Raw genomic sequence first — 25,800 nt, forward strand, 5'->3', positions numbered from 1 at the left:
ACCATTTTCTGTTCACATTTCTGATTTCCAGCATCTGCAGTTTTTATTTGCATTCATATTTAAAATGCTTTATGGCTTTCCCATTTTGTCATCATACTTCCAGAGCTTTGTAACCTTCAGACCTGTGCTCCTTCACAAATTCTTCCACTGTGCATTCTTTTTACTGCACCATTTCCATTGTGGTTGTAGCTATTGTGTCTTAAGCACTATAGGTTCCTCATTTTCTTTGTCTTTATTTTAAATCATCCTTAAAACAATGGTTTCACCAAGGATTTGGTCATTCCCAGTGTACTGTTTGGCTGTTGTTAATTGAACAGTTGTAAAGCTGCTTGGAACAGTATCCATTTATTGAACTGAAGTAAAGTTAACAGAATTGAAGTTTGTGGATTCTCTGAAGTAAGCATATGACTGTTCCCAGCTAAGACTAAATATTGTACAAAGCCTTAATGTTGGGTGCAGTTTTGATTTGTTTCAGAGATACAGCATGGAACAGGCCCTTTGAGCTACGCAACCCACTAGTTGAATCCTAGAGTAATCATGGGACCAATGGTCATGGGGCAATGATCAATTAACCGACAAACGGGTACATGCATCTTCGGACTGTGGGAAGAAACTAGCACAGTCAGAGGAGACACAGGAAGGACCATACAAACTTGCTTACAGGACGTTGGAATTGAACTGCAAACTCCAGTGGCCTGAGCTGTAATGGCATCACACTAACTGCTATGCTACCATGGCACTGCGTGTCCAGTTAAAACATGGGATGCAATGTTCTTGAAGATTACAGCCAGGATTTCTCTAATCATGCATCTTAAATTTGATTCCAATGATGTAAGATGATTTGGTGAGTCTTCAAAGAGGTTCTTAATAGAATGGACTTTTTATGATATGTAGATCTTATAGGATATTAGAAAATCTACAATTGACATATTTAACAGCAGAAAACTGGTTTAAAAGCAGTGCTACCATTTGAATTGTGATATTCAGTAAGTGAAGATATCCGCCATTGCTCCTGGTAGCTCAATCTGTTACAGATCTTCCTACCCACCACCTTGTAGTCAAAGAATCCTTCATTTTGCAAAACCTCATACAGCTGGAGGCAGCATTCTAATGTGCACTCAATGTTCATTTTACTAGGTATTGGGGTGGAATCCGGTGTGGTCTTCTGCTGTAGCCCATCCACGTCAAGACTTGACTTGTGCATTCAGAGATGCTCTTCTGTAACCACTATCGTAACGTGTGATTATTTGAGTTACTGTTGCCTTCCTGTCAGCTTGAAATGATCTGACCATTGACTCCTCTGACCTCTCTCATTAACAAAGTATTTTCACCAACAGAACTGGCACTTACCGGATGATATTTGTTTTTTGCATCATTCTCTGTAAACTTTAGAGACTTGTGCATGAAAGCTGCAGGAGATCAGCAGTTTAAGGTACTCAAACCACCCCATTTGACACCAACAATCATTCTACAGTCAAAATCATTTGGATCATATTTCTTCCCCATTCTGATGTTTGGTCTGAACAATAACTGAACTTTTTGACCATGTGTGCCTGCTTTTACGCATTGAGTTGCTGCCCCATGATTGGCTGTTTTGGATATTTTCATTAACAAGTAGGTATCTATATACTACTAAAACTCTTATGCTCTGTCTGTCTGTCTGTGACCTCCAATTAGCGCAAATGGTGCATTACAGTGGCTTTTTTTTTGGCTAAATCAAATTAAAATGAGCTAACTTACAGAGGGCAGACAAAGTTCAGTGTTATGTAGCCTCCTGGTAAGCCTCAGGCTCGCTCAACTTGCTTTCGTCTTGGGGAAGTAGCCTTCGGCCTCGCCAAACTGGGTAATCAAGTTTGTGTGGATGCTGTGTGATAGAAACATAGAAACATAGAAAATAGGTGCAGGAGTAGGCCATTCGGCCCTTCGAGCCTGCACCGCCATTTATTATGATCATGGCTGATCATCCAACTCAGAACCCAGCCTTCCCTCCATACCCCGTGACCCCTGTAGCCACAAGGGCCATATCTAACTTCCTTTTAAACATAGCTAATGAACTGGCCTCAACAGTTTGCTGTGGCAGAGAATTCCACAGATTCACCACTCTCTGTGTGAAGAAGTTTTTCCTAATCTCGGTCCTAAAAGGCTTCCCCTCTATCCTCAAACTGTGACCCCTCGTTCTAGACCTCCCCAACATCGGGAACAATCTTCCCGCATCTAGCCTGTCCAATCCCTTTAGGATCTTATACGTTTCAATCAGATCCCCCCTCAATCTTCTAAATTCCAACGAGTACAAGCCCAGTTCATCCAGTCTTTCTTCATATGAAAGACCTGCCATCCCAGGAATCAATCTGGTGAACCTTCTTTGTACTCCCTCTATGGCAAGGATGTCTTTCCTCAGATTAGGGGACCAAAACTGCACACAATACTCCAGGTGTGGTCTCACCAAGGCCTTGTACAACTGCAGTAGTACCTCCCTGCTCCTGTACTCGAATCCTCTCGCTATAAATGCCAGCATACCGTTCGCCTTTTTCACCGCCTGCTGTACCTGCATGCCCACTTTCAATGACTGGTGTATAATGACACCCAGGTCTCGTTGCACCTCCCCTTTTCCTAATCGGCCACCATTCAGATAATAATCTGTTTTCCTATTTTTGCCACCAAAGTGGATAACTTCACATTTATCCACATTAAATTGCATCTGCCATGAGTTTGCCCACTCACCCAACCTATCCAAGTCACCCTGCATCCTCTTAGCATCCTCCTCACTGCTAACACTGCCGCCCAGCTTCGTGTCATCCGCAAACTTGGAGATGCTGCATTTAATTCCCTCATCCAAGTCATTAATATATATTGTAAACAACTGGGGTCCCAGCACTGAGCCTTGCGGTACCCCACTAGTCACCGCCTGCCATTCTGAAAAGGTCCCGTTTATTCCCACTCTTTGCTTCCTGTCTGCTAACCAATTCTCCACCCACACCAATACCTTACCCCCAATACCATGTGCTTTAAGTTTGCACACTAATCTCCTGTGTGGGACCTTGTCAAAAGCCTTTTGAAAATCCAAATATACCACATCCACTGATTCTCCCCTATCCACTCTACTAGTTACATCCTCAAAAAATTCTATGAGATTCGTCAGACATGATTTTCCTTTCACAAATCCATGCTGACTTTGTCCGATCATTTCACCGCTTTCCAAATGTGCTGTTATCACATCCTTGATAACTGACTCCAGCAGTTTCCCCACCACCGACGTTAGGCTAACCGGCCTATAATTCCCCAGTTTCTCTCTCCCTCCTTTTTTAAAAAGTGGGGTTACATTAGCCACCCTCCAATCCTCAGGAACTAGTCCAGAATCTAACGAGTTTTGAAAAATTATCACTAATGCATCCACTATTTCTTGGGCCACTTCCTTAAGCACTCTGGGATGCAGACCATCTGGCCCTGGGGATTTATCTGCCTTCAATCCCTTCAATTTACCTAACACCACTTCCCTACTAACATGTATTTCGCTCAGTTCCTCCATCTCACTGGACCCTCTGTCCCTTACTATTTCTGGAAGATTATTTATGTCCTCCTTAGTGAAGACAGAACCAAAGTAATTATTCAATTGGTCTGCCATGTCCTTGCTCCCCATAATCAATTCACCTGTTTCTGTTTGCAGGGGACCTACATTTGTCTTTATCAGTCTTTTCCTTTTTACATATCTATAAAAGCTTTTACAGTCCGTTTTTATGTTCTCTGCCAGTTTTCTCTCATAATCTTTTTTCCCCTTCCTAATTAAGCCCTTTGTCCTCCTCTGCTGAACTCTGAATTTCTCCCAGTCCTCAGGTGAGCCACTTTCTCTGGCTAATTTGTATGCTACTTCTTTGGAATTGATACTATCCCTAATTTCTCTTGTCAGCCACGGGTGCACTACCTTCCTTGATTTATTCTTTTGCCAAACTGGGATGAACAATTGTTGTAGTTCATCCATGCAACCTTTAAATGCCTGCCATTGCATATCCACCGTCAATCCTTGAAGTGTCATTTGCCAGTCTATCTTAGCTAATTCATGTCTCATACCTTCAAAGTTACCCCTCTTTAAGTTCAGAACCTTTGTTTCTGAATTAACTACGTCACTCTCCATGTTAATGAAGAATTCCACCATATTATGGTCACTCTTACCCAAGGGGCCTCTCACGACAAGATCGCTAATTAACCCTTCCTCATTGCTCAAAACCCAGTCCAGAATAGCCTGCTCTCTAGTCGGTTCCTCGACATGTACCCTACCCTGCCAGATAACAGACAATACACCATATATGATTAAATGATTACAATTTATAGATATTACTGGAACTATGTAATTAATAGAGATAAAATATAAAAGGAAAATAAAAGCCACCAAACTTATCAAAGTTCAACCTCTTCGTGCACAACAGTTGGAGCTCTAGTAACGGGGTCGGCTTTCCACCATTCGATCCCCTCCGACCACCCCGACCCACCGCCTGGGACCAACCACGGTGGTCAACCAGATGCTCCACACAAGTCTGTCTTCGTCTCCTCTCCTCGCCGAAGATCCTGGACCTTGGACTCCGGCTCAGGGTCTGCCCCGTCAGCCAGCTCACAGCATCACGTCCACTCTCTCTCTCCCAATCGCGCCTTCTGCCCAAAAACCCGCGCATACAATAGCTTACAGACACATAAGAAAGAATAACATCTATCCCAATTGGTTAGCAACTGAATACAACTCCCTCTATAATCCAAGCAAGCTGCTAGCGAGAGAACTTTCTCAGCAGTTAACATAAGAAAGAAGCCATTTTAATTAGCCTACGTAGTAACATAAAAGAAGAAACCCCTTACACTTTCCCCCCACCAAATAAAGTCATGTCCTCATGATTTCTAAATAACTCGCCAACCATTCCTGCAGACACAAAAACCCAATCCAGGTACACACAGTGACATTGCTCCCCAAACAGTGGACCTTACACCCGGTCCCACGGGTGCTACATACGCCAACCTATCTGGGAGTTTCCTAATCCTCCAAGACCTCTGTACCCCCTCACCTAAACCCTTAAGGCTCAGATACTATGGGGGATACCTTGGGTCTGCTTGCCAACTCCTCTCTCAATCTCTCACTCATGCCTCCACTGCAACTCGGAGCCCCCTGTCCCATGTCCAGGGTCCCGCTTCTTTTCCTTCTGGGTCCTGCGGTAACCCAGGCTGCCCACAGCTAGCCCTCCCCACTACACCTGGCTAAGTGGGGGAAGGGTCTAAAGTCTCTTCCTCAATCAAGGGGAAGTTAGTGAAAGGCAGCATGTACCACACACCTAGCACATCATCCTTCAAATCCGTATTCTTCCTCATTCCCTTGATCGGTAGCTGCTGTTTGATTTTCTCCAAACTGAAGCTCTTAGCCTGGGCTGCCTCTGCAGCCTCCTCAGCCTCCTGCAGTCGAGACATCAGCTTCTTCTCTGATTCCTCCAGCTGTCGCCCCAGTCTCAGCAGTTCTGACCCACGCTTCATGTCCATCTCCATCTGGGAAGCAATTACACCACCAGCTTCTTCCAATCTGTTTTGGATCGATGTCTTGAGTTTCTGCTGATTCTTTCGAAGGTTGGTCATTGTTTCGTCTCTCTGGATTAATTCATTAGTACATGACTGCAGTTTCGGCTCGGAATTCCGTTTCTCCATCTCCACTTTGACGAGCGTGAATTCCAAGTCTTCAATGGTTGTCCTGGGCTCCGGCACTCGCCTCACATCATCGTCCCCCAAGGCGAATCCAAATCCTAGGCGATCATCCGCATACGCCAAAACTCCAAACACCTCCACGTTCCCCATGGTCTTCCTCATGTCCCGCGGGAAGGTTGCAGGGGCTCTGGATATGCCCTGGGGCATCTTTTCGGATCGAAAGAATCCTAGGGAGCCTATAATGGCTGTCTTCTCCTCTTCGGCCTCACTCATCGGGATCTAGCAACATCCACTCCTCAGATCCAGCACATTAAACCACGTCGCACCAACAAACAGACCATAGCGTCTTCAGCCCTCAGGGCCATATTCTGGTCAATGACAGTGTGCCTGTTCAGAGTCCTATAATCCACACACACACTGCCTATGTCTTCCACAGCTACTGGGTCCAGTCGCCGCGACCTCTCTCTCACCGAGGTGTCTTCAGCGGTCAACTCCACTCACTTGTGGTATTTCGGAGCGTCTACTAAGAGGGTCTCACCCTCGGATACTTCCCCCAGGCCGTACCACAACGTGCTCTCGTTTAAATTTGGTACTGGCCCAAGGCTGCTACACACGTTTGAAATGCTGGGTGCACAGACAATGCTCCCATGAACTCCAGGTTCACTAACCAGTCATCATTTTCTGGATAATCACTGGCACTGGTACCCCAAATCTCCAGTGCCCTTAATGTGGTCAAGGGTAAATGCCTCAGACACCGGTTGTAAAACAAACTGTACAATAACTTGACCTGCGCCCTGGTGTTGAGGATGGCTTTAGCATAGCTTCCATCTATCCGTAACAACACACAGGGGCGTGGTCCCTCTAAGCCTTCAGGAATAGGGTCTTTTCCTTTCGGAAGTTCCTTAGTACATTGCTGGGAACGTGCTCCCCCAGAGACCCTAAGCCGTTCCCCCAGTGGGCCTCCACTAAGCTTCCCGACACCTCTCTGATCAGCTGAACAACTGAAGGAAGGACTGATCCCCTGAAATGATCCCCCTGGCACTGCAAGCAATTTAGCTGCCCTCCTAGCCAGAGAAGATGCACTGAAAGCTTTTCCCCAATCTCCTAACACAGGTGTGGACAGCCCCCCAGGCGCTGCCTTTTACTTCCAGTCGAACCAGATGCATTTTCCCCCATTTTCAGATAACTGGCAGCTGTCACTACAGGGTAATTGAACCTGACAGTTCTAACACCTTCAACAACCCGCCTACTCAAACTTTCAACCAATCCCTGTCGCTGTCCCTCAACTGAGCACTGCCACTCATCTAACAACTGAGAGATCTGCTCCACCCACGTCTCGTACGTCTCCACTCCTTTAGGGGTGGACAATATCCCAAAAGCCAGGTGGAGGCTGCCGTAGCTGGAACATTTATTCACAGACACTACCTCCAAATCAGACCACTCTTTCCTCTCTCTCCTAACAGTATGGACAGTCCCTGGTCCCACCACCAACACGCATGCAGTAATAACCAGCAATCCCACAGAGATGCAGATTACTAACCGCAATCCCACAGAGACACAACAGCACTGATTTAAATAGGGCAATCACACAGCACACCACTGAATTCAATCTTGGACAAAGCCCCCAAATGTAGCCGCATGGTAAGCCTCAGGCTTGCTCAACTCGCTTTCGTCTTGGGGAAGCAGCCTTCGGCCTCGCCAAACTGGGTAATTAAATTTGTGTAGATGCTGTGTGATGTACCCCACCCTGCCGAATAACAGACAATACACCATATACGATTAAATGATTACAATTTATAGATATTACTGGAACTATGTAATTAATAGAGATAAAAATATAAAAGGAAAGTAAAAGGCGCCAAACTTATCAAAGTTCAACCTCTTCGTGCACAACAATTGGAGCTCTAGTAACGGGGTTGGCTTTCCACCATTCGATCCCCTCTGATCACCTCAACCTGCCGCCTGGGACCAACCACGGTGGTCGACCAGACGCTCTACACGCGTCTGTCTTCGTCTCCTCTCCTTGCCAAAGACCCTGGACCTCGGACTCCGGCTCGGGGTCCGCCCCACCGGCCAGCTCACAGCACCGCGTCCACTCTCTCTCTCCCCATTGCGCCTTCTGCCCAAACACCTGCGCATACAATAGCTCACAGACACATAAGAAAGAATAACATCTATCCCAATTGGTTAGCAACTGAATACAACTCCCTCTATAACCCAAATAAGTTGCTAGCAAGAGAACTTTCTCAGCAGTTAACATAACAAAGAAGCCATTTTAATTAGCCTACGCAGTAACATAAAAGAAGAAACACAGTTATATATTCGTATAAAATTGTTCATTCGCCAAAAATCAACAAGCTGGCTTTCACCCGAGAGCCAGTCGGCCGTCATGGAAATTGGGACGCAACAGCCCGACGCATGCACACGGCCAGCCTCAGCAGCGACACCTACCGGAGCAAAAGGGCAGGGCAGATCTATTTTGAGGGGTCATATTCTGCTAATCACCATCAGCGTGTGCAGGATTAGGACAGATCTAACTGCCATCCATCAATAAGAGATAATTAAATCTTATTGTAATGACATACTTCGAGACACCATAAACCCTTTGCTGCAGTCAAAAGACAGCGGTGACTATATCACTTCCATTTAGGAGAGCGCCAACCACATCATCAAGAATAATCAGCCTCCTTTGGTGTTAGTGTTTCGTATCTTCTGTCCAGCATTAGGGTAAAAAAAATGGTCAGCCTAATTATGCCAAGTGGAAAGGGAAAGGGGACATTATGGTCAAGAGATGATGCCAAACGTCGTCGGGAAGTGGCAAGGAGAGGGAGAGAACAAGAATTGGAAGAGACCAGGGCCACATGACTCCTGGATCAAAGAGTCAGGACAAAAAAAGATGAGAGAAGAAGAGACAGAAGAGGAGAGACATACACGTCTCCAGGATCAGAGACAAACAACAGCAGAAGAGCTGAAGAGACGGGGGATGAAAGGGCTGCACGTCTCCAGAATGACAATGAGAGGCACAAGGGTGGCAGATAAACCAGAAATGATGCCATCAAAAGTGTCCTTCATTAAACGAGGAGGAGCTATATTTGCTTTGCTATGCGTCATTCTTCTTTAATAAACTGAGGTTTTCTACTTCAGTTTCCAGAGCAAAGCGATACCAATAGCATTCAGGAAAATTTAATGTTCACTCTGGTCATATCAGACTGCACTACCCTTCTCTCAAAGGGTGCCCCAACAGGTTACCCTGTTGTCTATACCTAATAAAGTGGACACTTAGTGTATATTATGGGTCGTGAGTTCAGCATGCTACATAATGCTGAAACTTAAAAAACTAAGCTTTTGACTACATGAAATCTTACACTTTGAGAACAGAACAAAAGCAAATGTTTCTTCACAAGGTGATGTACAAGATGTGTTTTAGATGGTGGTAGTGGACAAAGATAAGACAAGCAGGCAAATCGAGCAATGAGGGAACTAGTTCTAGTATGAGTAGGGTAATATTAGGCACTAGTCTGGTGGAGACAGATGTTACATGTTTAAGGAAATTGTCCTGAGTCAATTTTTTTTTTGCTTTTCTTCATATACACTGAGTAAAAGCAATTCTATGAACAAGCTTTATGTTGCTTTTCATTTTGCAATTGTTATCTGCAAATTGCAAAATTTTCTAATGTAAGAAAAAATCCACCTTATTCACACGAAAATCTCTTAAACTCATGATTTGAAAATTCTGACTTGGAGCCCGCTGGTGGCGCAATGACATCGGCGCCGGACCCGGGAGCAGTTGTTCCCGGGTTTGAAACCAGTCGGGTCCGCCCCCGAGTACGTTTTCCATCCGTGCTGGGTTGAATGTCAAGATCGCAACTCCACCTTGTAAAATAAGGAGAAAATACTGCGAAAATGTCTGTGTGACGAGTGGCACGCCACACAGTCTCTCTCTTTCTCTCGCTCCACGCCTTGTAAAAGGCATGAAAAAGACATCATCACAGACACGCAGACGCAGACGCAAAAAAAACTCTGACTTGGCCACTGCCTGCCTTAGCTCCAGAATATCTTAAGTACATTACAGTAAACTTTGATTCTTTCCATGCAGACATCATCAATGCATGCCTAACTTAACAGGGAAAAATATCATTCTTTTCATTGGTTAAATCAGGGAAGCCATAGAAGTTATTCATTACTTCATGTTTTAACTTCCAACAAATGTCACTTGTTGACATTTATTTCATTTCATCCCAAGTGGCTGCTATAGTAGTTGGTTGCCTCCTTTTGAAGTTTATTTCTATAAAACCATGAATGATTAGACCTTTATTGTTTTCTCTAATCAATAAATGCACCACACAACAAATAATAACCTTCAATGTTAGATGACACATTGGTTCATTGATGGCAAAACTATAGTAGGTGGTGAAAGTATCACTCTAATGTATGCTTCAGTATTGATTACTAGCAATCAATTAATCCTTATTGTCCATTTGTTCTTATTAAGATATCATCCAATTGCATATGAAATGTATCCCTTGTATGTAGTTATATGCTTGCTGTCATTCAAACTTTTCTATTACACTTGTAGTAGATAACAGATAGTGCCTTTGGACTTTGCAAGCCTGGTATTTTTTTCGAGTGATTGACAAGACCATGTTTAGTCTTAAAATCCCCTACTAGAACAGGTCAAAGTATCTTAAGCTGCTTTAAATTCCAGGGAAGACATCAGTTCAGGAAATAAAGTTACAGCCTGATCACCATTTTCATCAAGTCCTGCCTTGTCAAATGCTTGTCTTCTGCATCATTTCAGCATATCATTGGACAGTGCTGACAGCCTCTCCAACCATCGTCATTGAATGAAAAATACAAAATGCATTGAGGACAATCATGATCTCATCTGTGAGACTCATTTCTTTGATCCACATTTGCAGCTTTATTGTCATTCATTGCATAAAGGGATGTGGACCCAAATGATACAGTGAAATCCAAACTGAGCCTCTCTATACAGGAGATTGGAAAATAAGTGCTACTTGAAAGTATTGTCATTAAAACTGTCATTTTGAGAGCAGATTGTTTAGATATTAATTGGCTGAACTGGACTTGTCCTTTGTGTAATCAGAATATATGTGGATAGCTTGTCCTCTGCAAGTTCTTCTGTGCTTTTCATCACAGGAAAAGCTCTTTCACCAGTTGAAAGAAGATAAGATAATCATCAGGATGTTTCCAAACCCATATTTGATCATTTGTCATAAAACTTCATGGGGTCTAGAGCTGAAGGCTGTTAGAGCCATTCCTTCCTGCCTTTTCACTAATGGAGTGTACAGTACCAGGTATTGATTTAATAGCCAGGAACATCAATTGTAAAGGATGACTCTATAAATATACTGTCAAGCAATTCCTTGATTAGGCTGTGAAATAATTCTCCCATTTTGGAAGCTAATTCCTGACCCTGTCATGTCCTTTGTGAACAGCCTCTCTTCCAAGCAAAGTAAGCCTTGCCAGTTTTGTCTTTCCTCGTAACTGAAGTGTTCCATCAGTGGTAGCAATATAGAGAATCTTTTCTGTACCCTTTCCAATGCAATCCTTTATTTCCTTGAATGTGGCATTGGAACTGCACATAATGTACCTGCCATGGCCTAATTGATGTTTTTTATGTAAAGTCCCTGCTCTTATTTTCTCTGCCAAGCTAATGAAAGCAAATAACCTGTACTCCATCTTCACTACCTTATCCTCCTGTACTGAAACTTATAAGAATCTTTGGACTTGTATAATCTCTTCTATATCTCCACTCCTCTGATTCTGGCCTCCTCATTGGTGGCCATTCTATCAGCTACAAAACTCTTCAGCTCAAGAAATCTCTCATTAGCCTTGTTTTTGTTTTGTTTCCTTTTTAAAATGCCCCTCTAACCCAACAATCAATTGTCCAAATGTTATCTTGGATGACTTGAGTAACTCCTGTGATGCAGTTTGGATTATTTTACTTTGTTGCAAAAATACATACCACTACTTATTAAATTATTATTTAGTAAATGCTGTGCCAGCTAGTCTGTGATGTGTTTAGCTTGAATTGCCAGTGTGGTGACCTGGTGCTATCTGACATGTGTTTTTGTAAATGTTGAGCATAGAATATGGTTAAGCTTTTTTATTGCATTTTTAAAATTTTGCTGTATAAACATGAAAAAGAGTAACCAGAGAACTCTAAAATGAGCTGGTATCTTCTGGAGTGGAAGGAAGACGATGGGTGCAATTTAAAAGGGAAATATAAACAACAAAATGATCCTCATTAGTTCTGTCTTCTACACAGGCAAGGCATCAAAATGAGGCTGAAATGGGATTATATTTTTCTCGGATCTTTGCTCATAATAGCAGCTGTCTGGGCTGAAGATGATGATGATGATGAACCCGAAGTAGATGTCTTGGAGACAGAAGAAACAAATGCTGAGAGTAAATCTACAATTCAGGTGACTAGTTTACAACAAATACTTCAAGGTGATCTATTGGTTCAGTGGAAAGAAAATGTTTACACCAGAAAAGCAAATGATATATAAGTAACAGATATTGTCAAAGTTGAAATTTCAGCCCTTCTTTCGTCCAGAAACTGAAATTTAGAATTCTGATTGGTATTTTTCTACACCTTTAGCTACATTTTTGTATTTGTATATGTGATGCATCACACTTCTGGTTATCATTGGAATAGATTATGGTCTGGAGCAGTGGAAATTGTTTTTGAGCAGCCAATATTAATCAAATTGAGCAGATACACACACAGACACACAATATTTGCCAAAGCAAGTTTCAGTTATAGTCTAAACCATGCAGTTTTTAATTTCTCAACCTTTTTTAGTATCTGTGTGATTATACATTTTTAGTGTGGGGGAGGAGTTTTTTTGTTAATGCCTGGACTTCACTTTGCTGTTTCAGGTTCTACTTTCATTTTTCATGGGCATGTTGTTGTGTTTTTTTTTCCACTTGTATCATGAAGCTAACATGTTCTTGGAAAAGAATATAGTCCTGTCTGTACCAGAATGGATTGTTTGAGATTTGGATTGTTGGTTGATAATTTAAATTTGGTGAGAGTTCATTGTAAAATATTTTCAGGTAAATTGTTCACATTTATTTTGGTCAACATCGCAGGATTTTTGTATAGCCATTACTTATTTTCTGATTTGAAAAGGGCAATGCGTAAATCCATAAAGGCAGCATCATTACAGTAAAAATGATCTTTTGTATTTACTTTCGATATACATTATTGAAATTGCAGGTATCCTACAAGACACCTGTGCCGAGTGATGAAGTATACTTTGCTGACACATTTGATCGAGGAAATTTGGATGGGTAAGAGTTTATTTGTACTGTTCTTATTGGTAAAATCCAATTGACTTAATGTACCATTATTGGCAATTCTTGTGCTGTGCTGATGTACTGGCATCAGAAAAATTTCTCTTGGAATAAATAACTTTCTAACTTTGTGTTCCTTCATTTGAAGATGGGTTTTCTCCACAACGAAGAAAGATGATACAGATGAAGATATTGCAAAATATGATGGTAAATGTCATTCAAAATATATGAAGTAATACAGTTAACTAAAATCATCCCAAAGTAGTGTTAAACAGAATATGTAGTCATATCAGCAGGTTAAATTTGTCTCAATCATTCTGTTTGCTTTAGGAGGCCTAGCATTACCAACTAGACCACAACAAATCCTGGTATAATTTTACTAGCAGGCAACAATTTAGATGTTTTTAATTTAGTGAAGAATAAGTGTTTAGTGCTGTTGCAGCTACATTCTGAAAGTGGATAAATATGTAGGTAATCACAGAATTTAGTTGTTTTATTCACATTAGTGGGTAGTAGTGTTTGGAAAAACAATGGGCAACCTTTCATAGCATTACTGCAGTCAAGTTTGGCCTGTCAAAAACTATGAGCCACGAACAGGCTACATTAAAAGCACTGAGGTGAATTTTGTTAAACTCGTAGGAAAGGGAAAATATATGTGAAGTCTTAAACTTTCAGTTATTATAACTAATTCCACTCCAGACCAAGCCATCTGGATTGATGAAACACTGGTGTAATTGACATCACTGGGTGATAACTACAAAGTTATAAATTTCCTTGATTGGTTCACTTATAGTATTTTATTTCACTAAGATGGTTGTGTGAAAGTGAAATTGTACAAAACAGTTAGAAGAATGATGCCATGGTCAGTAATGTAGACTCTGGAGGCAGAAATAATTCAATAATAATTCAAGTGCTGTGGAAAAATATCACTCCTGGATTCCCTAGAAGAAATTGACTGGCGGGGGGTGGAGGTTGGAGAAAGAAGCTCATGGTATATCTAGTTGCTTATTCACTTAATGATAATATGGTTAGTTCTTCATGTGATCAATGGATATCCAGGAAGAAATAAAATATCTTGTCTAAGTACAATTGCATTTGCTGCTGTGTAGTACTCAGTGTTCTAGCATCTGGTGCTAATGTATCCTGTACTGTGAAATGTCTGACCTATGGACCTTCTGTAATCTTTATTCTTTAGCAGTTTGTTTCTGTATTGTACTGACTTTTCTTCAGTAAAATAAATTAATAGAAGCTTTGACAGGGTGGATGGTCAGAAGAGGAATGTTCAGCACTCTGCTATGGTTTCAGATTAAGGGGTTGGCTACAGAGGAATAAAATGAGAATTTTCCACCTCCAAAGGTGCAGATGTTCAGTTAATGATTGAGTTTGATTTTTGAGCATAAAAAAATGTAACGATAGGCTGAGTAATCAATTTGGGTCTTTTCATACTTGAAAAACCTTGTGCAGGTTGCTCTTGTAGGTCCATATATCACTGAGCATTTTGTATTCCTTTTGGAACTTGAGGGTAATTGTTGATGTTGAGAAGAGCTTAATTTTTTTTCATCAATTTTCCACTCTATTCTTTATTCCACGTTTTCTCAGCAGAACAAGTACACCTTTGCTGGAAAACAGCCTGTCCCAATCTACACTTGCCAGATCCTTTCTGAAGCCATCAATTGATTTGGAATCTCAATCAGAGGACCAGACCTATCCTTTTCCAAAATTATCCTGAAACTAATGGCATTATGATCACTAGATGCAAAGTTCCCTTACGCACACACTTCTGTCACCTGCCTACCTGTTATCTATATGTTTGGTGAGAGAGATTTGTGCTTGATCTATCGTGACTTGCAGCAGCTTTGCTTACTAGGATTATGGTATCTAGCTTACATATCCAATAATTTCCTTCCATAAATTTGCCTCAAAATTAGAGGGAATACATATTTAATTTTGAACTTTCAATTTAATTGCATGTTCCTTTTGTTTAGCTGGACAGTTCAAAGGAAAAGTAACTTTCTGCAGTTGATATTGCCAAACCTAAAAAGTTATGTAGTGCTAAAACTTAAATAGATTGTTAAAATAAATGTTGTTTATTTCCCAAAGCTTGCTTATATGACACATGAATATGTTTGAATTTATGTTCCCTTGTAGGAGAATGGGCAATAGAGGAATTGATGGAAAACAAATTGCCTGGAGACAAAAGTTTAGTGTTAAAGTCCAAAGCAAAGCATCATGCAATTTCAGCTCCACTGACGAAACCTTTTATGTTCGATGGCGAACCTTTAGTTGTCCAGTAAGTACATAGTTGGTGTTGTGTTGTTGTTTGCTAAAATTTTTCGTAAATAGTGAATAATCATAATTATTTTCTAAATCAGGAGACCATTCAGAAATCAGAGGTACAAAGGGGCTTGGGAGTCCCTGTGCAGGATTCCCTAAAGGTTAACTTGCAGGTTCAGTTGGTGGCAAGGAAAGCACGTGTAACGTTAGCATTCATTTTGAAAGGACTACAATATAAAAGCCTAAGTTATAATGCTGAGGTGTGTTACAAGGGATGGTCAGACCATACTTGGAGTAGTAGGAATAGTTTTGGACCCTTGTCTAAAAAAGCATTGTTGAGAATCGAGAGGATGTTCTTTGGAATGATCCTGAGAATGAAAGAGTTAACATATTAGGAGTGTTTAATGTCTCTGGGCCTGTACTCACTGGAGTTTAGAAGAATGAAGGAGGGGGATCTCATTGAAACCCATCAAGTACTGAAAGGCCTAGATGGAGTGGTCATGGAGAGAATGTTCCGTACAGTGGGGGAGTCTAGGACCAGCGGGCATATTCTCAGAACAGAAGGATGTCCCTTTAAGACAGACGAGGAGGAATTTCTTTAGCCAGAGGGTGGTGAATCTGTGGAATTCATCGCTACAGGCGGTTGTGGAGACCAAGTCATTGGGTATATTTAAAATGAAGATTTGTAGGTCCTTGATTAGGATCAGTATCAAAGGTTATGGGAGAAGGCAGAAGAATGGAGTTGAGAGGGATAATAAATCAGCCATTATTGAATGGCAAAGCAAACTCGATGGGCCAGATGGCCTAATTCTGCTCTTTTGTCTTGTGGTATTGTGTTTAATGAGCTGAAACTCAAAACTTTTTGTTCTTGTAATATTCAACAACTTTTGTAGTATTTGTGAGGGGGGGAAATGTAGTGTTTATCTTGATCAGTAGGCTGTCATCAGAATAAAGAAAAGTTGGTGTAAAAGGAGCTTTAAAATGCAGAGAAGGGGAGAAGAAAACTAGAGAACAATTGCAGTAGTGAATAACATGCTATGCAAAATGAAGTTGGATAATGTGACAGATGAAGAAAGAAGGATTATTTATGCAAATAGGAGGACCAGAATGATGTGAAATTACAAAAAGGGAAGCTGGATACTGGTAATCTAATTGTAAAGAATTCTGTAAGTGTTCTATCTAAAATTTGTTGAAATCCATTGTCTAGTTTCTTGCAATGTGCCTTTAAATATCTCCAGTTGTTTCTTTTATATAATTTTTAAGGTATTGGTTCTGCTTCTCACTAAGGATTGGAATTTGTGGTTTTTAACTCTGATGCTGTGAAATGAAAATGGTTTTATTATAATCTGTCTTCTACTCTAGACTCTTTACAGAAAAATATTTGATAATGGCTACCATCACAGAACTGGCAAGCAATCTTCATGCTTCTCACCAATATCTGGCCATCAAGCATTACACTTTTATTTTGTTAAGTTTAATCAGTTCTATGGCTCGAGTAATTTTGTTCAAAGTTGGGGGGGTGGTGGTGGTGGCACAGCGGCTTAGTAGACAGCATAATGCTATTAACTACCCAGATTCAATTCAGCTGCTGTTTATAAGGAGTTTGTCCATTCTCCCAGACACCGTGTGGGTTTCCTCTGGGTGCTCCAGTTTTCTCCTACATTCCAAAGACCTGCAGGTTATTTGGTCGAATGGATACAATTGGGTAGCTTGGGCTCATTATGTTGGAAAGGCCTGTTACTGTGCTGTGGCTTGAAATTTAAAAAAAATTATTGGTAAAACATCAAAGGATCTGTTAACGTAAATGTAGGTGCATAGCTCATGGCTGAAACTATTCAAAAGAGGGAAATATACTGTAAAATAGGCACAATCAAGTAAAATGTAACATTTGGGGCTTAAATAAAATGAACAGATAAAAAGAGCAAATTTACCTCATTTATGTAACCTGTAGTTTTATGTTTTTATGTTTGCTGTAGAACGAAATATTTCTAAATACCTATCAGTGGGTCAGAGTTTTCTGGTTCAGAAAGTGCAAAGTACCTATTCTGAATCAGTTCCCTTTGCGATATCAAGGACTTGACGAATTATGCCTGAAATTCTTTTTCAGATATGAAGTGAACTTTCAAAATGGTATCGAATGTGGTGGTGCTTATTTAAAGTTGCTTTCTCATACTGAGAACCTGAAGCTAGTAAGTAACAAATAAGTGAATGACTTTTTTCCCCCCATTTTCTTAAAGGGGAGTTATTAGTGATTCACAACTGCCTTTCCTGAATATATTTAAATTGCAGTGATGGGAAGTATCAGAGCTGAGACAAATCCATTCCTTTCAACTCCCCCCTCCTCCCCCCCAATTGGGACAGCTATTCAATGATGAGCTGAAGCTTATTGATTTTTTTTTTTGAAAGTTCTGTCTCTCAGGGGCTGAGATTAATCCAAGCATAATTCAAATGTTTAGCAATTCCAATGAAACTGGGCTATGGTTGAGTTCAAGAACCAATGCAACTGGTCTATGGTCAAGTTTAAGGACCACAGGAAATGTCAACCAGTGATAATCTGACTCACTGTGTGATATTTCCTGTGTTTCTTAAATTCATCAGGGTCCTCTTCCTTTGCTTCTCAGAAACCCGACGGGATCACTGAATTTGTAATGCTACCATGTAACATTTTAAAAACAACGAATTAAAAGTGGTTTTGGTATTAATAGAAGTAACATCCAGTAGTCCAGAAAAATTTGCCGGTCTGGCTTCACCAATTTTCCAAAAATGTAACAATATTGGAGTATTGCTTTGATCCAAAAATACAAATTAGAACCCTGCCATATTGATTTGAAAATTTACTCATTTTAACAAATTAACCTTTGTTACAGTAAAATAATCAGGATGCTTTTGTATTGTTACTTGTGCTGTTTTTAATGAAGAAAATCTACCACCCTTTGAACAATATACATGTCACAAACATGCTTGGCTCTAAATCCACCCTTCTTGTCATTTAACACAACAAGCCAGATTAAGTTGAGCCGTTATGTCCACTTCTTGAGACTGGAGGCAAGTCAGAATTTTCTTTTTTTTTTGGCAGTGCCATGTTTGGTATTGGCCACAGGGAAAACACCTTTTTTTATTATATATTTTGGTGAATTTGTACAAACTAATAGTATATGTAAATAATAAAAAAAATTTGATTTTCCAAGCTAGTGCATGATTTGCTTGGGTATTACTAAGTGGTTAGAATATGAATGTGGACACAAGTCACTTCAAAATCATTGGAACACTGTTTAATTACAGAGAATGATCAAAATTTCAAATGATGCCCTCTGGAATACAAAGTGATTTATAGGTTGTAGTTAGAAGTTCAGTACAGTGAGACTGAGAATGAATGCTCAGAGAGATGAGAAACTGCTGCATTCTAGTTCTCACCAAAATGTGGCTAAACAAGACCATGCCTAACTCAAGTGTTCCAACTCTACAGAAGGACCCTGTTCCTTGCAGACACAAACTCCTTGTGGTCTGAGCGGCCATACCTCCATAATATTAATCCCAGCATACCGACTGCTACTGAAAATGGAGAAACCAGTCACGAGGACCATTACTGTATGACCTAATGAGGCAATCTCTATACTTCAATACGGTTTTGAATGGACTAACTGGCAGATGTTCAAGGAGGCCACTACAAACAGAAGACAAAGACCTTAAGGAATATACCTCATCTGTCACTGGCTACATGAGTAAGTGTGTAGACGATGTGGATGCCTCCAGAGCTGTCATCTCACAATCCAAGCGTGAAGCAAGAGCTTCTGTTGAGGTGTGCTCCCTACTAAAAGCCCAGAATGTTGCTTTCAAATCTGTTGAGGTGTGCTCCCTACTAAAAGCCCAGGATATTGCTTTCAAACAGAGCAGCCAAGAGAAGCTTCATCTAAGGCATCAGGGAACAATGAACGCCTACGCTCAAAAATAAATAAATATAGGAAGATCTCTCCGATGATGATCCCCAGCATATGTGGCTGGGCATCAGGGACATTATTGATTTCACAAGGAAAAACAGAATCAGCTGTACCAGCTTTTACTCTCGCTCTCTCCTTTAGTGCATTTTTTTTGAGGCATGTACATAAGCCACTCCTCTGCCAGGTGAGCAGGCACTGTTTGTAGAAGTGGCAGACGAAAGAAGGACTCTGCAGTGTCAAACCGCCCCCATAAGGCAGCTAGACAACATCCTGGGCCCAGTGTTCGGGGGTGTGCACATCAGCTCACTGACATTTCTTGGACAGCTTTAACACAGCAGCTTGAATAACTGACCCCACATGCTTCAAATCAGCCACTATCATCCCTGTGCCAAAGTGCTAAACATCTTCGGAATTAAATGACTACCACTTGGTGGTACTGATGCCAATCATCATGTAGTACTCTGAATGGCTAGTAATGGCACATATCAACAACTCCATTTCTGCCACATTGGACACTCAGCTTACAGACAGAACCACTTACGACGGATATCATTGTATCTGTCATGTACCTGGCCCTCACACACCTAGAAAACAAGGACATTTGTGTCAGAATCCTGTTTCTGGATTTCAGTTTGGCATTCAACATTATTGGTGAAGAAGGGTCTCTGCTTGGAACATTGACTGTTTATTCATTTCCATAGATGCTGCCTGACCTGCTGAGTTCCTCCAGCATTTTATGTGTGTATGATTGGATTCCCAGCACCTGCAGACTTTCTTGTTTACGATTTCCTCCTCTTCTGTTTGACTGGAAGTCCAACACCCAGTTGGACTTCCTAACCAATAGTTCTCATAGTTAGGATTCACAATTGCTCCTCCCTCCCCATCCTCAGCACTGGTGACCCCTACCGGGCTGTGTGCTGAGCCCATTACTGTACACTCCATTCATGCATAAGTGCACGGCCAAGCACCTCAGTAATCACATTTTAAGTTCGCTGACAATACGACATTGGTGGGGCTCATCGCCTGATCGATGAGACAGTCTACAGAGAGAATGTGGAAGAACTTGAAGCCTGGTGCCAGCCAAATAACCTCTTCCTCAATGTCAACAGGACAAAGGAGATGGTTATATGGTTATCAACTTTAGGAGAACTCACATCCCTCTTTACATCGGTGGTACAGCCATGAAAGCTACGAATGGTTTCAACTCCTGGGAGTGCACATCTCACTCAACCTCTCATGGTGCTAGAGGACATTCTACATGATCAGGAAAGCTCACCAATGGCTCTACTTTCTGAGGAGGCTGAAGAGAGCTGAATTGTGTACATCTATACTCTCATCATTCTACAGATGCACAGTAGAGAGTATCCTAACAAGCTGCATCACTGTAGAGTATGGAACTGAACTACAGCAGACAGGAAGGCTTTACAGTGGGTAGTCAAAACTGCCCAAGCATCACCAGCACCGGCCTACCTACCATCAAGGACATGTATACAGAAAGGTGCCAGAAAAGGACCAATAATATGAAAGAATCTCACCCACCCTGCTTAAGGACTGTTCCTCCCTCTCCCATCAGGGAGGAGGCACCATAGCATCCACGCTGGGACCACCAGATTCAAACAGGTTACTTTCCACAAGCAACAAACGATCAACACCTCCATCCATTAACCCCCTCCTCCACACTTCCCACACACTACTACTTATTTCCTGCCAGAGTTTCCTTGTATACATACACTCCTGTGCCTTGCGTCACTTTACAAACATATTGTAAATCTATGTATACAACCTATTTTATGTACTTGTTTTTATTGTTTTTTTATTACTGTTTTTTTCTTGTGTTTTTTGTGCTGCATCAGATCTGGAGTAACAATTATTTAATTCTCATTTACACTTGTGTACTGGAAATGTCATTAAACAATCTTGGAAAAGAGGAAGAGTGAACTCATAGGAGTTGGAGTAAGCCTTAAGCCTGTTGCATAATTGAATATGATAAGAGCTGATCTATATTGGCTTAAACTCTTCTATGTCACTACTCCATACCCATCTATTCTTCAATCTTTCAAAGTTTACTCTTTGATGGAATATAGCATAGAACAGTAGACATACTATATTAATCTTGGTATTCACTGTCCTTTTGAGCTGCCTGATACAAACACACTGTTCTTTCACATTGATTCCTAATAAAGTCATAGTGAATTTCTACACCAAGATGTCATTAAAGCATGTAATTTTTCAAATTTAGACTTTGGTAATGTATTCATATTACCTAGTTTTGTTCAACCTGATCTGCTAATTCTGGCAATCCAAGTTGTGTTTGTTTTCTTTACTGTTGACCTTACCAGGTAGATTTGGCTTGCACAAATAATGTAATTGTGAACAGTGGTACACTGCAGTCAGAATCTTGCAACATTTAATGATTGATCTTTTTTCAGTTAAAGGTGTGTGATGATAGATATAGTATTTAATAACAAAAGTTAAGTGCCGTCCTTTTTACCTACCACGGGAGTTCTCCGGGGTCAATTTGGTAGCAGTATTCCACCTCAGGCCAATGTCAATCAGACTTTAGATGATCTAAGCAAGGGGATCAACATGCACAAAACAGCGCACCCCAATACCTTCACGATTGCTTTGGGAGATTTTAACCAGGCCAGGCCAGTCTTTTAAAAATAAATAAATAAATAAATCATTAAGCAATTGCCATCAACAGATCACTTGCTATTCCACGCTCTCACTTTGGGAAGTCTGATCACCCAGCTGTACTAATACTCCCTGAGTATAGGCAGAGACTGAAGACTGCAGCACCAGTAGTGGGGACCAAGGAGGTATGAACAAGGGAAGCACAGGAGCGCCTACAGGGCTGCTTTGAATCAGTGGACTGGACTGTATTCAGCGATTCATCTTCGAACCTGGATGAGTATGCTGCAGTTGTCACCGACTTCATTAAAACCTGTGTGGATGAGTGTGTGCCTATAAAGACTTGCTGAACCATCCCAAACCAAAAGCCGCAGATGAACCAGGGAATTCGTCATCTGCTGAAGGCTAGGTCTGTGGCTTTCAAGTCTGGCAACCCAGGCCTGAACCAGAAAACCAGGTATGATTTACGGAGGGCTATTTCAAGGGTGAAGAGACAATTTCAAATGAGGTTGGAGGCGACATCAGATGCCCAGCAACTCTGGCAGGGTCTGCAAGACATTACTTCCTACAAAGCAAAACCCAAATCCCTGCTACAAATGATGACTTTGTGATCTCTGTCTCAGAGGCTGATGTTAGACTATCTTTAAAGAGAGTGAACCCTCGCAAGGTGGAAGGTCCAGATGGGAGTACGTGGTAAGGCTCTGAAAACCTGTGCCAACCAACTAGCAGGAGTTTTCAAGGACATTTTCAACCTCTCACTGCTACAGGCAGAAGTTCCCACTTGTTTCAAAAAGCAACAATTATACCAGGGCCTAAGAAAAATAATGCAATTTTCCTATCGCTACAATAGGTCAACTGCAGATGCAATCTCAATGGCTCTCCACACGGCTTTAGACCACTTGGACAACACAAACACCTATGTCAGGAAGCTGCTCATTGACTATAGCTCAGCATTTAATACCATCATTTCCACAATCCTGATTAAGAAGTTTTAGAACCTGGGCCTGTATACCTCCCTCTGCAATTGGATCCTTGACTTCCTAACCAGAAGATCACAGTCTGTGTGGATTGGTGATAATATATCCTCTTCGCTGACCATTAACACTGGCACACCTTGGGTGTGTGCTTAGCCCACTTCTCTCTATATATACACAAGACTGTGTGGCTAGGCATAGCTCAAATACCATCTATAAATTTGCTGACGATACAACCATTGTTGGTAGGATCTCAGGTAGTGACGAGAGGCCATACAGGAGTGAGATATGCCAACTAGTGGAATGCTGCTGCAGCAACAATCTGGCACTGAATGTCAGTAAGATGAAAGAGCCGATTGTGAACTTCAGGAAGGGTAAGATGAAGGAACACATACCAATCCTCACAGAGGGTTAAGAAGTGGAGAGAGTGAGCAGTTTGAAGTTCCTGGATGTCAAGATCTCTGAGGATCTAACCTGGTCCCAACATATCGATGTGGTTATAAAGAAGGCACAGCAGTGGCTATACTCTATTAGGAGTTTGAAGAGATATGACATGTGAACAAATACACTCAAAAACTTCTATAGATGTATTGTGGAGAGTATTCTGACAGGCTGCATCACTGTCTGGTATGTGGGGGTGGGGGGGGTGGTGGCTACTGCATAGGACCGAAAGAAGCTACAGCGGGTTGTAAATCTAGTCAGCTCCATTTTGGGTACTAGCCTACAAAGTACCTAGCACATCTTCAGGGAGTGGTGTCTCAAAAAAGGCAGCATTCATTATTAAGGACCTCCAGCACCCAGGGCATGCCCTTTTCTCACTGTTACCCTCAGGTAGGAGGTACAGAAGCCTGAAGGCACACACTTGGCGACTCAGGAACAGCTTCTTCCCCTCTGCCATCGGATTCCTAAATGGACATAGAACCCTTGGACGCTGCCTCACTTCTTTTAATATACAGTATTTCTATTTTTAAATCTATTCAATATACATACTGTAGTTGAGTTACTTTTTTTTTCTCTTCTATATTATGTATGGCATTGAACTGCTGCTGCTAAGTTAACAAATTTCACATCACGTGCCAGTGATAATAAATCTGATTCTGAACTCTTAAACATTTCAAGCAAAGCATTGGAGAAATGATAAAGATAATGAGTACAACAAAGAGTGGATGTGCAAATGGTTTATTGGCAAACTTGAAAAGAAATCCAAAAGTTTTCTACAGAAATATTAATAATAAAAGGAATTTTTAGAAGAGCACTATGATCAATTTAGGGATGTAAAATAATGAAGATGTATTGGAAGAAGTTTCTATAAATTTGAGTTGGGAAAGACTTCTGTTAAAGATCAAAAAATTCTATTTTTCTCAATGTGAAGACGCAAGACAATTGAATCAATTTGTGTTAACAGTAGTACCTTCAAATAGCTCTGTCCTTGATCCAGGTGGGTTGCTTCCCAGTTTGCTCATCACAAGTCTTTCAGTCCTGATGTAGGGGTGGTGCTAAAGGTTCAGAGAATTTTAAATATTGTTCTAAGTACTTAGAATTTATAAACTTGGTAGTAATTGGCCACAAAACTTTTGAAAGCAAATGGAAGAAAGCAAACATCAACTTAAAAAAAGATACAACATGGCTTAGCAATGACAAATTATATTTGACTAAACAATGTGAGGTAATAAAGATCAACTAGGATAGTGTAGTTGATGCTGTTAATTTAACCTTGCAAAAGGCAATTGGCAAAATATCAGGATACGTTAACCAAGTGAAGCTTGTGAGCTGAAGGAACAATTGCAGTTTGGAAACTTGTTAAGGAATACTGGCCATTCACCAGAATGGTTTTGTAAAAATGGGCTGAAAGATGGCAGATGGAGTTTAATGCTGAAAAATGTGAGGTGCTACATTTTGGTAGAACTAATCAAAATAGGACATGAAGGTAAATGGTAGGGCATTAAAGAATGCTTTAGAACAGAGGGATCTAGGAAAAATGGTGCATAGTTCCCTGAAGATGGAATCTCATGTGGATAGGGTGGTGAAGAAAGCTTTTGGTTTGCTGGCCTTTATTAATCGAAGCATTGAGTATAGGAGTTCGGATGTAATGTTGAATTTGTATAAGGCATTTGTAAGGCCAAATCTGGAGTATTGTGTACAGTTCTGGTCACCGAATTATAGGAAGGATGTCAATAAAATTGAGAGAGTACAGAGGGGTTTACTAAAATGTTGCCTGGGTTTCGTCTCCTAAGTTACAGAGAAAGGTTGAACAAGTTAGGTCTTTATTCTTTGGAGCGTAGAAGGTTGAGGGGAGACTTGATAGAGGTGTTTAAAATTATGAGGGGGATTAATAGAGTTGACGTGGTTAGACTTTTTCCATTGAGAGTGGGGAAGATTCAAACAAGAGGGCATGGGTTGAGAATTAGAGGACAAAAGTTTAGGGGTAACATGAGGGGGAACTTCTTTACTTAGAGAGTGGTAGCTGTGTGGAATGAGCTTCCAGCAGAAGTGGTTGAGGCAGGTTCTATGTTGTCATTTAAAGTTAAATTGGATAGATATATGGACAGGAAAGGAATGGAGGGTTATGGGCTGAGTGCAGGTCGGTGGGAATAGGATAGGGTAAGAGTTCGGCACAGACTAGAAGGGCCGAGATGGCCTGTTTCCATGCTGTAATTATTATATGGTTATATAAAATTTCAGACCTTTAGGGAGATGTGAGTGATGTTCTTTATAGTTTAGTAATGGGGCCTTGTAAATTGTTACAATGACTTAAATTTGAGCTTTGTGTCTCAAAGGTTCTCCTGTTATTGGTTGAGCTACCTTCTACCATGCTAATACTAAGTGACATATCATACCATCAGGCCATCACTTTCCTAGATGTCCAGTCCCCTTATACAATCCCAGTAGTATAGATGTTTAAGAGGTTTCTACTGCTGAGAGGACACTTTCCAGTCCCATTTTCCATCCTCTATTTTTCAAGATTTACAGTGCCTATAAAAAGTATT

General features: G+C 41.1%; 1 protein-coding gene across 1 annotated transcript in view; it reads left to right on the forward strand.

Annotated features, from left to right (window-relative positions):
- LOC134345636 (calnexin-like) overlaps nt 1-25,800 on the forward strand; it is a 55,437-nt gene that overhangs the window by 4,993 nt on the left and 24,644 nt on the right. The window contains exons 2-6 of the mRNA XM_063046629.1: nt 11,963-12,119; nt 12,920-12,993; nt 13,145-13,203; nt 15,145-15,286; nt 17,378-17,459. Of these exons, the coding sequence (XP_062902699.1) occupies nt 11,976-12,119; nt 12,920-12,993; nt 13,145-13,203; nt 15,145-15,286; nt 17,378-17,459 (501 nt within the window). The 5' untranslated portion in view covers nt 11,963-11,975. The remainder of the gene's footprint in view (nt 1-11,962; nt 12,120-12,919; nt 12,994-13,144; nt 13,204-15,144; nt 15,287-17,377; nt 17,460-25,800) is intronic.

The sequence above is a fragment of the Mobula hypostoma genome, chromosome 4, assembly GCF_963921235.1.
Source record: "Mobula hypostoma chromosome 4, sMobHyp1.1, whole genome shotgun sequence".
NCBI lineage: Eukaryota > Metazoa > Chordata > Chondrichthyes > Myliobatiformes > Myliobatidae > Mobula > Mobula hypostoma.